We start from the raw sequence: 15,162 nt of genomic DNA on the forward strand, positions 1-15,162 counted from the left end.
ATGTTCTCTGGCTGCAGAGCTCCCAGAAGCCTCTGCATGTCCACCCCAGCTAACACCTCAGTCTCCCCACACAGGGGTGCCCCCAGGCAGCTAGTAGTGCTGTCTGGCCTTTGCCCTGCAGAGAGCCCAACTGAGGCCATGGGCTGGAAAGTCTAAAGAAATTTGTCCCTTTTCTCCAAGCTTCTAAACTTGTGCACCATCTGTGTGACTATTACTGTTAGCATCGTCTTAGCCTGAGCCTGACTGGAGCAGCACCACAGAGCCATAAGTGAGGTTAGGTGTGTGGCGGGGTTGGGGACACGCTCTGGGTGAGGAAGGCAGGCCAGCAGCTGCTGAGCTGCTATGAGGAGCTGAACCTGCTATCTCCCCTCACTGGAGCACTTGATGACTAAGGGATGGACTCCTGAATTGCCTACTAGCCCTGGGTCTGGAGCTCAGCTTCTGGCACTGCGGAGGCCTGTAATGAATACACTGCCAGCCCATAGGATGGCAGCATCCAGACTCAGCCTTGGCTACCAAGGAGCCTCCAGTCCATTCCTGGGATGGGCCATGAAGGCAGTTGCCCCAACCTTTTATCCAACCTGAGCCTGCTGCTGTTGATGCTCTTTGCCCTGGCCCTGGGGTTCCAAGGCTTGAGAGAAATCCAGAGTCCCTGGTCGCGGGAAGTGTGATGAATCCTACAGGAACTGCAAAGATGCTTGAGAGATGGTGGCTGGGACCTGGGCCACATTTGTCCACTTCACTTTATAGTGGTTCTAACAATACATTCTCAACTCTGGCTATTCATTAGAGTTTAAAAAACTTCAGATGCCTGTGCCTTACCTAAGACCAGCAACATCAAATTCTCTGGGGTGAGTCACAGGGAATTGGGTTTTTCTTCAAAGTTCCACCATTATCCTTCTTTGTAGCATGGTTGAGGGCCACTAGTTTAAAGTGACTTGAGTACATTACTGTCTTGGGAGGGTACCCCAAATAGTCCACATAACAGCAACCGTCAGTGGTTTTTCAATTGCATCAAACAGGACTCGGGTTGATGCTTGCTCCTAGTTTCTCTACAACCCGAATTTCACTGGCTCCTTCTGTCGACTTGCCCGTCATGGATGATGGTCCAGCCCTCTCCCAGCACACAATAAATAGGTGCAAACAGAACTAGAACCCACCCGAAGTGCTGAATAATCCTTAGTATCAAATGAGCCAAACACCAGATCTCTTCAAATATTTAATCATTTTGGAGACTTCTGTCTTCTAACCCAGTTAGGTCAAAATTCTAAAGAAAGCATGATTAAGGGGTCCTTAAAAACAAAACAAAACAAACAAAACAGAAAAATAAAAACAACATTGGCTGATGTGGACAGGAGGCCGGGATTGGGAAGACAGAACATAGTATGTGTCTGAGGTCTTTTGTAGGAATTCTACCTCTTATTAAAAAAAAAAATACTCAAAATGAACAAGAAAGAATTAAACAGTTATACAAATTTAAGGACAACTAAAACTTCTTTTATGGCTGAAAATACCAGACGTGATTTTGAAATAGACTCTTTAAAAGCCCTTAGATCCTGCTGTGGTTTGTTTCCATAGCCTTCTTAGGACATGCAAAAAGCAAACTAGCTATACCCAGCGTCCCCACAAGCTCTCTCAGGGCCTTGGCAAAGCAGCAATGCAGCAAGAGAAAGAAGGAAGGAACGGAAGAGGGAAGAGAAGCTGTTCACAGTCTTCGAACATAGACTCAGACCCCAACCTAATCTAGTTTCTTTGAAAAAGATGGAAATCAACGGAAGGCCTTGAAGAATCACCAATGACCTTACATCAGGGGGCCAATGAGAATGCGTTTCAATAACTGCATCATAGGAAGAGGGGTGGGATGTCCTTCTGAGTGACAGGTCTGCAATAGGCATCGGGGAGCCAACTCCTCTGGGAAACGTTCAGCAGGAAAGATGCAACGTTTGCTCGCTCTCGTTCTTTCTCCTGTTTCCTCTCTTCCCCTGTCCCTTGGTGCTGGTGAGAGGCAGTGTCAGAGGCTGCAGCCCTGGGCTCAGAAGGGGTACTGTGACACATAAATCCGCAGTCGGATCACAGAGCTGCCTCTGAAGTTGATGACGGTGTTGACAGTGATCATCTCCAAGTCCAGCTGGATGTCTCGGGGCCCTTTGATGGGGCGTGTCATCACCAGGGTGGCACTGATGGGGCCCGTTTGCTGTAGACAGACCAGGGGACACTAGTTAGAGAAGGTATGATATAAGCAGAAGGCCAGCTAGTGGCTCTGCAGCCTGAAGCAGGGTGCTTCCCCCTTGCCCACGTCAACAACCTGACGACCTCAGTGCCATGCCTATCCCCAGCTTTGCCCATTCTCCACCTGGCTCTTCAGATCTCACTGACAGGTGACTTCCTAAGAGGACTTTTCCTGATTCCCCAGTCTAAGTCAGGTCCCCCAGCTGCATAGGATGGAGACATTTGTTACTGAGTGTATTTGTGCACGCTAGCTCCTTGGTCCATGTCTGATGTCTAAACCCCGCTAGACACTGAGAACCCCCTCAGAGCTCAACATGTGCCTTGAACACAGCAGGTGTTCAGAAAACACAGTTAGTCTTCTGTATCTGCGGTTTTGCATCCTTGGATTCAATCAACCAGGGACCAAGAGTATTCAGAAAAAATTCTCTGCATCTGTATTGAACATGTATAGATATTTTTCCTTCTCATTTTCCCCTAAACAATACAGTATAGAGATTACTTACATAGCATTTGCATTCTATCCTACATTATAAGTCATCTACGTGTGAATTAAAGTATATGGGAGGATGGGGCTGGGGCTGAGGCTCAGCGATAGAGCACTCGCCTAGTACATGTGAGGCCCTGGGTTCGATCCTCAGCACCACATAACAATAAATAAATACAATAAAGGTATTGTGTCCAACTACAACTAAAAGATAAATATCTTTTTTAAAATACAGTATACGGGAGGATGAACATCAGTGGATTTTGGTGTCCTGGGGGTCCTGGAACCAGCTCCTTGCAGATACCAAGGCATGAGCTATCACTTGAGTGAATGAACAAATCATTGATTGAACTTCCTGCAAGACTTAGGGACATCGCTTCATCTCTCTGGGACTCATTTCTAAAATGAGGGCACAGACCAGGTCAATAATTTCCAAACAAATTCCCATTTGCAAAAGCACCTAAGATACTTTTTTAAAACTAACACCCGTTCCAGGGGCCCGGTCTAAGACTTTCTAGCTCAGCATACTTTTAGGTAGTGCACGGGAAAAGTGAAATTTGTGAAGAGCTCACATCTAGATACCATGAAGTTTCATGAGCCTATTATGGCGCCTATTACTGAGATTCTAATAATTTCATGTGAATTTTTCTCCTCCATGGAATTTTTTTTTTCTAGAACTTTCAAGGAAGGAGGGTGAGAGGACTGAAGTCAGTTGAGTGCCTACCATGTCTGAGGCACTCTTCCAGTTGCTTTTATATACATGGGTTTATTTTATCCTCATCAAATCTCTAAAAGGCCTTGCTATTCCAAGTGTGCCCCTGCACCAGCTATACTGGTGTCACTGGTGTTGTTGTGGTGGTGGTGGTGGTAGGGGTGTTAGAAATGCAGAATCTCAGGTTCCACCTAAGATTTACTGAGCCAGAATCAGTAGCTTAACATAATCCCCAACTGATTTGTGTGGACATTAACAATTTTTAAAGTGCTGACCTAAAGCATGGGATCTAGCTGGGATGTTGGCTGCCCTTGTCTAGGGTCTGTTCTAAAGGTGTGTCTCATTACTTCCCTAATTTGAAAATAAGCAAACTGGGGTCCAGTGAGTTTCAGTAATTGCCTAGGGTCATCCAGCTAGTCGGGAGCAGAGCTGAGGTTTTGCTGTTGACCTAAACCTCAGCCATTTCCCCCTTATCAGAAGAGACTGTGCGTTTTACTTCTTCCCCCCAGCACTGCCCTAAATGAGAGATGCTCAGGTCAGTGTACTGAACAGATGTAGGGCATCTGTAGAGGAAATAGCGTGAGAGAGAACAGGGACAGAATGGACAGTCACTTCCCAGGAGCTGCAGAATCCAGTCCTGAGCCCAGAAAACGAAAGCAGCAGGATCTGTAAATCAATCAACTTGGCTTGTGTAAAGCCACACCAGGCATTTTTTTTTCTGTCTCTGTAAAGGGAGGGCTCCCCATAAAGTTCTGAACATCCCTCAAGGGCTGCCGCAGGTAATAACAAGGGCAGGGCTGGCTGACAGGTGCAGGCCAGGTCCTGGGACCTCCCTGTCCGCTGGGAGACAGCAGCTGTGCGACCATGCAATTTCCTCTTGGCATTGATGTTCTGTGTTCCCGTCAGTGTTCACTTAATTAGCGGCCTCTTGAGAAGAAGATCCCTTGGACTTCCTTGTCCGTCCTTGCAACACCTCAGCGCCCTGGGCTAGTTAGGACTAGGGGGTACAGCCACACAGAGAAATGCCCAAGGCATTTATATACACAAACATCTCACCAGCTTTCACTGTTTGCATGAACAAAGGCCAAGGGCTGAGGACCCTGGGCAGCCCTCTGGAGGGTGATTGGCAGAGACAAAGGTCCAGAAAGGCAGATAGAGGACATGGAAACTTGCAAGTTGTTCCTTTGGGCTTTCCAGGTAAAAATGTCTCCAGAGAGGGAAAGAATCCTAGACTCTCCCACTTGGAAGGAACCTTAGAGGCAGGTCAGTGAGCCCAATCTCTGCCTGGGTCACAGCTATAGCACCCTGGGAAAGGCCTGCCCATAAGCAAGCACCTGCCAGAGAGCTGAGGATGGTCACCTTAGGGCAGAGTGTGGCCATTAATGAAACAGGACTTCCTCAAGACCCTCCCAGATCATTGGTGGCCTTGGAAGTCAATGGTTCAAAATGATGCTGACATGATGCCAAGGCATTTGGTACAAGCTTTGGCACATTTCTTACTTATTCCCTGTGAGTATGTAATAAGTAATTAAGTTAAGGACACTGCATAAGGTCACAAAAATAGTGCATGGTACTAGAGTATCTTGATTCCAAAGCCAGGCTCCTGATGGCTAAGCTCTACGATAAGGTCTCAGTGCCCCTGCTCTTCCTCAGCAGCCCGTGGCACTTACTTGATTTGCGAATCACCCCTTTGCATTGTGTGTGCCCCACATTCTGTTTGTTTCTAATTAAACTCTGCATAGTGGTGCCAAATAAATGACAGTGATAGACATATGCATGTGAACAAGCGGACGCTGATGGAGGTGTCTGGGATGGGGGTAAGCTGTGGACAGCCCACCTGACACCTGTCTTCCTGGCTGCCCTGCACACAGTCAGGTGTGCTCAGAATCAACTTGCAGGATGGCGTTGTCCAACACGTGGCAGGCAGTTGGGCAGCAAGTCAGCTTCCTTTGGCCCTGCCACCTGATCCAGGTGTGTCATGATGTAAACACTCTTGGCGCAGTCTGAATCCCATGATTATGTTCCTTCTCCTGGCCCTAATCATGTCCCCAAGTCACCTGATTAAAGCCAGTTATCAATCCTCTGCCCAGAGCTCAGTGTGAGACAGAGTGCCAACAGGGCTTCTGAAACGGGTGTGTGGGATATGCATGTGCATGTGTATACTTGTGTGCACACGTGTGTGCAAGTGGATATGTGCGTGCAAACAGGTGGGGGGCTTTGTGGTTTGCCTGCTGGGTGACATGATGTTCCTCTCGAGCACTTAGAATGAATCTCAGGGTAACAGGGCCTGAATGGCCAACCAGCCCAACCTGCCACGTGATGCCCCCCATACCCTGGGTAGCATGCCCAATCTGTCCAGAGCCCAGGAGCTCCCAACCTCCAAACGACAGGTGCAACAGTAGTAGTGCTGGTAACCACAGCATCTACACAATAGTATCTAATATTTGTTGGTTGTTTCCTATTGTTGCTATAGACTTTTTCTTGTTATCTCAATCTGCTGAGAGCTCAAAGCTGGAAGAGCAGATTAAAATATACCACATTCTAGAGAGAAACATAAAGGCCATGTATAAATGTTGCCCACCAGGGTACACTGACACTCCATCACCTCTACCAAGGAAAATCTGTGTGGGACACAGTGCCAGAGAGGGGAGCTGAGAGGCTTGGGGTGGCAAGTGGTCAACCAGAGGCCCTGGTGCCCACTTCATGAACTGGTCACTGTGATCTCCTTAGGCAAACCTCCAAAAAACTCACAAGGCCATCCATCCTGTGAAAGCAAGATCATTTGGGTGTCTGGATGCAATAACAATAATCAAGAAGACCCTGACCCCCCTGACCTTGCCTCTTCTCCAAGCAGCCTGCCCCCTAACCCTGGAGGAGCCAGAATCCACGCTGTCCTTGCTGGGAGGAAAAGAGGAAGGCTGTACAGAGACCAACCACACTTGCCCCTGCTCTGAGCCAGTGGCAGGGAGAAACTGTACACCAGACAGGAGGTGGGAGGCCGGAATTTCCACCTAAACCAGCCATGACCTTTGACAAGAGAGAAGGGACAATCCTGCGGTGACTGTGTCTGTGAATCCTGGAGGAGCGAGCTGAGACTCAACCAGGCGTGCTCAGGCTTGAGGCAGTGGGGAGGAGGAGGAGGAAGTTCTGGCCTTTTTTTACCCCTGCCACTTATTTGACGAAAGTCATCCTGCGTTCCAGGCACTGCGCAAAGTGGGTGACCTCATCTAATCCTAAGGTAAATATCCTTATGATCTCCTCTCTCCAGATGAGGAAATTGAGAGCCAGACAGGTTAGGTAACCATGGTTGGGATAAATGGGAGAACACAGAGCACAGTGGGTCAGCCTGGCCTTGGAGTCCACAGTAAACGCATGAGTGGCCTCCTGGGAGGGTCCTGCAGCTCGGGACAGCCTGGACCCTTGGAAGGCCAGCCTTACCTGGCCAATTTCTCTCTTCCTGCTCCCATGCCCCATGACTTCCCAGGGCCCCACCCTATGCCTCTTTTCTGTTCTTGGGAACTTTCAGGCCAGGAGCCACCTCTCCCATCCATAGGATGTGGCAGGCCCATGTCCCTTTGTCCCCTCTTGTCTCCTCACATATCTTCTTTTTTGTGTGTGTGTGTGTGTGTGTGTGTGTGGTGCTGGGGATTGAACCCACGGCTTTGCGCATGCAAGGCAAGCACTCTACCAACTGAGCTATATCCCCAGCCCATCCTCACATGTCTCCTGATTAAAAAAATACTAAACTAATAGGGCCCTTCTCAGCATTCTCACAGAGCGCACAAGCCATGCCCAGCTCCCAGCTCTGAGCTTCCAGGGCTCCCCTGCTGCTGTGACACTCTGGGCACCGGAGGAAGTTTCCAGGAAGGGGACTTCCCTCTGTCCACCTCAGCTACAGGACAGTCTCTTTCCCCCATCACTGGCACCCCTCTCAAGTCAGCCACCGCAGGGACTGTTTGGGTCCAGGGGGATTCTAATGGATGGCGTCTGGGTGAGTGCCATCTTGTCTAGATAAGGCCTCCTCTGCACATGCCCTGCTCAGGGTTGGGACAACCTTACGCAGGAGGTACCAGTGAGGGTATTTTAAATCTCTAAGGGGGGCATCTTTTCATCCTATGATTGGGACCTGCTGTGTCTGTCCAGATGAAAGAGGCTGATGGGGAAAGGCTGGAGGTGGGCTGGGCTCACCTCAAGAGAGTGGCCAGTCCAGAGGCTCCACAGTGTTTCCACAAGTGCTTATGGGCTTGGGGAAAGGGCAGACATACACTCAGTGCCACCTTCTTCATCTTCTAGAAGCTCCTTTACCCTCACCCATTCCAACTTCTTCCAGAGCCCCTGACTGCTATTTTGGTCTACAGAGCCAGGTCTATCCCAGCTCCATGGGTCACCTACTCAAACATGACCTGGCTCAATCTAGGTCTTACTAAAGGTACGTTTGTGAGGATCCTCCATCCTTGAGGCCTTTTCTAATCTGTTCTTTCCACTCCCGCTGAACTTCCAGAAGTAAAGATGGGAAGATACTGCCAGGGGTGGGGAGAGGAGGCTTTGAGGTCAGAGATGTGATTCTTTTATAGGCCCTGGGTTGGTCTCTGGTGCAAATGGGTGAACTTCCATGGGCCTTCTGTGTGGAACTCTCCGCAGGGACCCTGGAGGACAATATATAGTTAGAATCTGCTAGAAATACTCCTGGGTGTGGTGGGCTGAATCATGGCCTCCAGATAGTCAGGTCTTGATTCTTGGAAATGATAAATGTTTTCTTACAAGGAAAAAGAGACTTTGCAGATGTTATTAAGGATCAGAACACAGGGAGATTATCCTGGATTATCTGGATGGGCCCTAAATCCAATCATAAGTGTTCCTGTAAGAGGGCAGCAGATGGAGATTTGCTAAGTGCAGAAGAGGAAGGAATGGGTTCTCCTCTGGTGCTTCCAGAGGGAGCACAGTCCTGCCAACTCCTCGATTTCAGCTCAGTAAAATGGATTTCAGACATTGGCTTCCAAAACTATGAGACCATAAATTTCCATTGTCTTAAAACACCAGGTTGTGGCAATTTGTTACAGTAGCCACTGGAAACAAATACCTGGGGTATCTTACTATCTTCTGAAACAGGTCCTCTGGAGGGGAAGCTCTAGAATCTGCATTTTGGACAAGTACCCAAATTCACCCCGAAAAAATGCAAACATTTAACTTCTCTAAAGAAGCACAATCATTGCAGGGGTTATGGGAGACAAGGCTCAACAATATAAATGGTATGGTGTGGCACAGATGCAATTTATAAAAAAAAATGTATTTTAGACTGATGTCCTCAGTCTCTAGAAGTACATAGAAGGTACTTAAGAAATATTTGTCAAATGGGTGGGTGGAGAAATGGAGGTATGAATGTCTCTCCTGCAGAATTTTAGGAGAAAAGAGACTAAGATTGCATCTTGGTCAACTTCTTGGTTCACGGACAAGAACTGTAGGGCTCATGGGAGAGTTCATCTTTCTCAAGGCCAGGTAGAAAGTAGTAGAAACAGGAGCTTGCACTCCTGAGTTCCACTACCCTCTTCACACTGTCCCTTCTAGTCGCACTCTTACCTGTTCCCATGAAATACACCGCTAGGCTAGACAACACAAGGCCATTGCTAAAGATGGCAACTGCCGCTCACCACTCCCTCTTACCCGCATATAGAATTCTCGACCTTCATTCCCAGACTTGATCTGGAAAATGTAATAGGCCCCAGGGTAGCGGGTCGTTGCTTGCATCTGGAAGATGTCAGCAGGAACGGAGCGTCCTGACACCACATCCATGTCTCGGAACAAGATGGTAAAGGGCTGGTCTCTGCAGCCAGGATTCTCAGCAGGACACATACAGCGGCTGCAGGGAAGAGAAACGTGTGAGAACTGGATGAATCCTTTCCAGGTGCTGGTTGTATCTACTGAGGACACTGAAAATGAAGCCACCGTGTTTTTACCACTAAATGGCGTAACTGGATAATGTCCCTACCCCTGGCTCTAGTCTAAGGCTGCTCCAGCATGTAGCTGTGCTCTGGTTCCTTGAGAATAGCAGCTCTGGCCATCGGATAGTCTGACTATTACGGGATATAAATTAGCTCTCTGGTTCTCAGAACCATCTGATGGTCACGGAGTCCTTTACGTCCTAGCCAAGATGCTCATTAATACATTTTAAAGCTACAGATGACGTTGGATTGACAGGTCTCAAGGGTCCTTTCGTATTCCACTGCACTAGGACCAGTCCATGTGGAATACAATTGGATCTTGCCACTTGATAAACAAGACCTCAGAACTTAACTATTATCAATACATGATATTAGACATTGGAAATCCAATGATAAATAAGATTTTGACCTCAAGTAGTTTACCTTCTAATAAAAGAAACAAATCATAAACATAAATATCTCTAATACAAAGTGACTAATTTAAAACACTAGTAGTAATATGTCCTAATATAAAATTAGTGACTTTTAATAACAAAGGTGCATAGACACCCCTTGATTAATCCCTTAGCTCCCCTCTTCCATCTCTCACCTCATTCTTTTTTTTTAAATTTTTTAGTTGTTAATGGACACAATACCTTTATTTAATTTATTTTTAATGCGGTGCCGAGGAATGAACCCAGTGCCTCACATGTGCTAGGCAAGTGCTCTACTTGTCTCACCTGTGCCTCTGTGATGGCCTTTGTCAATCATAAATCAGATTAGGTCTTTCTCTGTGGCCACCCATTGCCACTAAACTCCCATTTAGCCTCTATGACCCCATAGGGTCCAGCTTCTGCCATTTTTCTGATCTCCTCTAGGGCCACTGTCTACTGGACTCACTGGGCTGCAGTGACTTGGACCTTTCCCATCCCAGTAGGCACAGAGGTGGCTCTTGCCCTGCAGCCCTAGCACATGCTGTTCCCTCTGCTCTTCCACTCTGTTTAGCTAATGTGAACTCACCCTCCGGGCTCAGCCCAGAGGACATTTCCTCACAGAGCCTGTGGATTCCTAGGTCTGGACCAGATCCAACCTACTTTCTTTCTGTAAGTTTCCTTTTGGTTGTTGTTGTTGTTGCCAAAACCCACCCAAACCTACTTATGTGACAATTCATTCAACATCTCTCTCCTCAGACTCCAAGCTCCCAAAACCCACAGCACCTAGCACACGACAAGAGCCCACCAAGGGTTAACAAGCAAGTAGGTACAAAGAGTTTTTAAAGTATTATTTTTTTTAAAGCTGCATCAAAATTGCCAAATCAAAATGTCCCCGGTGCCAAAAGGGCCACATTAAAATGTCCCGTGTCATGTAGAAAATAATTGTTTCCTACAAGAGATTTGGAGGAGGGAATGATGGCTCCCAGCTGAGGAGGATCACAAACAGCTGGGAGAGGGGCCTCTGAGCAGCCATCTGAAGGTGTGGATCTGGCCACGCGGAGACGGGGGGATGCCTTCCACATGGCAGGACCTGTGGGCACACAGGCAGCGAGGCTGGACGTGCTGGGTGTGGGCTACACGGTGAGCGCAGGTCCTAGTGTACCTGGCACAGGACACCTGGGCAGGAAAGAAGCTGGCAGGGCCGGCTGGCAGGCTGGGCAGAGGGAGGTAGCCACCCAGTGTTTTCAGCATTGTGGCTGAAACTTCACGGACAACACCGGCTTGTGCTGCCTGTACCTGTCCCTGGCCATAGTCAAACCAGGTAACCAGGAAAAGAAGTGGGCCAGAGCCATCGGAAGCTCTGATCAACTACCAAGGGCTCTTGACCCAGCAGTCGGAAAGCTCTGTTCTAAAGGGTTGCTTAGAAGCAGGGCTCTAGGGAACAGGCAAGGACACCTCTGAAGGACCTGCCTGTCCTGGCTTTGTCCTCTCCTCTGCCCATTTTTTATTCCAGGGGAAGCGCCCATGTAAGCCGTGAGTTCCTGTCCTAGATGCCACATTTCTGGAGACACAGGGTAGGATGCTGTGACTAATCCAATCTTTGATCTCCAGGGTAAGGGATTGGAGTTGCTCAGGGGTAGAAACTGTAGCTGAATGGAAGAGCGAAGAGCAAAAGATGTATAAGTACATGTGTGTGTGTGGCTGGGGCATAGGCTGAGGATCCCTCCTAAAAGAAAAGGAAATGGAATTCACAGGATATCCGGGCAGGGACACCCGGTCAGGTGTGTCATCTTGTTGAAGCTGTCTTTCTTTAATTGTCTCCTCGACACTAATGTTTACCATCTGGTGATTTAGTAATGTGCTGACCATCATGACATCAGAAACTTAAGTAGACAAGCAAAGAACTCTCTAGAAAACTTTCCTGCACCTCACTACTCATAGAGCAAGTCCCAGGAGCAGGAAGCCTTTGTTTTTCCTGGAAACTTCTCTGAAAGGCAGAATCATGGGCCCCACCCCAAACCCACCGCATCTGAACCTGCACCTGACAAGATCCCCAGGGGAGGCTTCTTCAAGCTGCATGTGAGAAGCCCTGAGAGTCCTGTGTTTCCAGAACAGTCATGAAAGGGAAAAGGAATTCATGAACCGCGCCTGTCTGCTTGGTTAGCTTTCTAGGGAATCTTCACATAGCTCCGGCACGAGTCGGGGACTGGTAGAGAACAGTGTTGTGTGTGCACACACATGTGCAGACACACGCACACACAAGTGCATAGGGCAGGCAGTGGCCCAGGTCTTGTGATGCCCCGGACAGTGTACTCTTCCTCACAGGACAGTGCCAGCCCCCTGGACCAGACCTTCCTGGACCAGATCCTCCTGGACCAGTTTTCCACTTCCTCAGGGCACACTGTGACTTACTTATCACTGATCTGTAGATAATTCTCCTCACAGCGGATGGGGTCGATGCATTTGAAGCCCCCTTGTAAATTGTAGCAAGTCTGCAGCAGGGTGCACGTGTGGTTTCGGTGCTCACATTCGTTGATGTCTGGAAGGCAGGGAGACGAGAAGCTAAAGCAGGGCAGCCTACCAGATGTTGGCCCCGAGTCACAGGGGAGAGGCGGGGCCACCTGGCCTTACTATGGAGTTCCACTATCCAATATGGCAGCCTTAGCCCATGTGGCTACTCACTGGGCACTTGACGTGTGGCTCGCCCAAACTGACAAGTGCTGCAAGATACACACGCCAGATTTCTATGATTGAGTATAAGAAAGGACACAAAACCTCAGTAATTTTCATATTGAATCCATGTCAAAATGATAAGGTTCTGGATCCACTGCATAAAATAGAGTAATAAAATAATTTTATGTGTTTCTTCTGATGCCTTTAATGTGGCTACTAGAAAATGCAGTTTCACAGTTGACGCACCTTGGTCGCTCACATGATATTTTTATTTCCCAACATCCCTCTGGGGAGTTCTGGCTTAGTACTGGGCAAAGGAGGCTCAAGGAAGTTAATAATGGGCCAGTTGCTCCTGCCTGGACCCCGCCCCCATAGGTAGTAGCCCTGTAATCTAGATCTGCAGAATTCATTACAGAAGCGTGAGTGGGGCCCGCATCCTAGCCAAAGGATGTGTCACAGGGCAGGGAGAGGAGGAGGCACCAGGCCAGGATCCCACCCAGAGTTCCACCCCGGGATCCACCAACACCCACTCACACCCTCACTCCTGCCACCTTCCTGAAGCCACAGAGGAATCCCAGGTGAAGGTGTCCAGATGACCCCCTGAGTCAGCCCCAGCCAGGCCCCCTGGATAGTCTTACCCTGGCAGCTTCGGTTGTCATCCAGCAGGATGTAGCCTGGAGGGCAGGAGCAGAAGTATGTGCCAGGCTGGTTCACACACTCATGCTGGCAGAGGAACTCAGAAAAGCTGCACTCGTCCATATCTGGGGGTGACAAGTTACACCTGCTGTTTATTATGGCAGACTAGGGATGGGAGCTTATGGTCACCTACTCCAACTCACCCACTCTACCCGTGGACACAATGGCTTTACTGCTATGGAGTGGTCAGTTCACTTCTTGAACACTTCTGGTGCTGGGGAGCTCACTACCTACCAAGGGGGTCCATTGATACTGGACAGCTCCAATTGCTAGGAAATCCCTTTCGACACAGAGTTGGAATCTATCTCCATCAAGTTTCCAAAAGGTTCTGGTCTGGCTCAGCTGCACTATCCACTATTTTCTGAGTCACTTTTGCCCTGCAGGTGTATCCATAGGAACCTTCATTTCTAACCTGCTCAAGGGGCTACAATTTGCTTGCCTGCTGGGGTTTCCCCAAGACCTCAAAAACATTCATGGGACTAGAGAGGAAATTTTAGCAGTGCCAGTTCCCCTCTCCCCTCCAAGTGGAGGAACAATATTGTTGCTAAAATCACAATTAAGAGGGAGATGGCTAGAAAACCAGGGGGTGAAAGTGACATTAAAACCTCACTGTATCAAGCTGGGTTCAGGAATGGGCACTTATAGTCCCAGGTACTGGGGAGCCCTTAGGCCCAGAAGGACAAGGTCATCCTGGGCAGCACAGCAAGACCCAGTCTCAAAACAAATAACAACAGACAAAAACTTCCTTGAAAGAGAAAACCCTAGGGGGGCTTAAGGTGGGCAACCACTCTGTGGTTGTCTGCCTCAGATGCTCCCTGGAACAGGGACACAGCAGTCTCCAGCCAGCCTGGGACCAGCCTGAACTGGGCTACCCTGGGCTGCAGAGGAGGGATTTGGGAGGGATGCTGCCCACGTGACATCACCACTGGTCTGACAGCCCATGCAGAAGCAGGCCCTCCAGAGAAGCCAACTCTTCATCACACACAGAGTTTGGCAGCTGGACGCCCATTTGCGCCTCATTCAACAAGCACGCCAAAGAAAACATGTTTTTCTTGCATTTGTTGTTTCCCGAAAACTTGCTTTCACTAGTTTCCCCATGTGACATGTCCTCGGATTACTCTCTAACTCACAGATCACTGGTGGCTCTGGATCACCCAGATGGGGTGTCGGCACAAATGAGGCCACCCCTCTGCTCCACCATTGGAGAATTCTGCCTACCGCCTCTCACATCTGAGAAGAAAGCTCTCTCCCATCTCTCTCAGAGGTCTTCTGTGATGGGTATTGAGCCAGTAGCTCTGGGATGCTGACTTGAAAACTTAAAGTGGGTTCCAAGCTCTGGTAACATCTGCTTCCACCAGCCCCCACCCCCAGGAGCCCTACGAAGGCAGCCCCAGATCTGTTCCCAGCCCATTATCCCAGAGCATCCTAATTCACTTCTGTGAGGTTGGAAGGTCCCATTCAAACCTCTAGCAGCTGTAGTAGTGAACCCTGTCAATTCCTGAGATTTACTGTCCTTAATCTCCCAAGCCTTTAAGTCCCCACCTTGACCTTGTAAAGGAGGTATTATTACTGCCTGTGTTTTTCAGAAGGAAAAAAAATGAGGCTTGCAGAGGTTGGGTAACTTGACCAAGCTCACAGATAATAAGTGAATAGGAAGGCTGGAATTCCAACACAGTCAGCTTCCAGATCCTAAACTGGTAAACACGATGTTGTCATGTCCTACTGAGCAGTTATGTTCAGGACTTCCAGTCAGTGAATCTGGGGAGCCCTGAGGTTGGGGTAATTCCCCAAGCCGGGTGAGCTCCGCTCCATGCAGATAGGGAGGGTAACACCCACCCTTGCTTCCCGTTGGGTGGGGAGGGGCTGTGACCAATTCCACTCAGTTATCTCTGTTTGCAATTCCCAGACCTCAAGATGAGCTGTGGCTCCACCCTCCACTGACAAGATGAAATACAGCCAAGTTTCTGGCAGGGAGCACACATTAGGCCATTTTCACTTCTCCACATGAAACCCCAC

The 15,162-nt window shown here is 48.8% G+C and overlaps 1 protein-coding gene across 4 annotated transcripts in view; it reads right to left on the minus strand.

Moving 5' to 3' along the window:
• Window positions 1-1,206: 1,206 nt before the first annotated feature.
• The window catches only part of FBLN5 (fibulin 5), a 71,405-nt gene continuing 57,449 nt past the window's right edge, over window positions 1,207-15,162 (minus strand). For all 4 annotated transcript variants that reach the window (XM_081291335.1, XM_081291334.1, XM_081291333.1 and 1 more), the window contains exons 8-11: window positions 13,089-13,211; window positions 12,190-12,316; window positions 9,087-9,282; window positions 1,207-2,194 (exon numbers count right to left, since the gene is read on the minus strand). In XM_081291335.1, coding sequence (XP_081147461.1) covers window positions 2,033-2,194; window positions 9,087-9,282; window positions 12,190-12,316; window positions 13,089-13,211 — 608 coding nt within the window. In that variant the 3' untranslated portion in view covers window positions 1,207-2,032. The remainder of the gene's footprint in view (window positions 2,195-9,086; window positions 9,283-12,189; window positions 12,317-13,088; window positions 13,212-15,162) is intronic.

This window comes from Spermophilus citellus, assembly GCF_964194105.1.
Source record: "Spermophilus citellus genome assembly, chromosome: 4".
Lineage (NCBI taxonomy): Eukaryota > Metazoa > Chordata > Mammalia > Rodentia > Sciuridae > Spermophilus > Spermophilus citellus.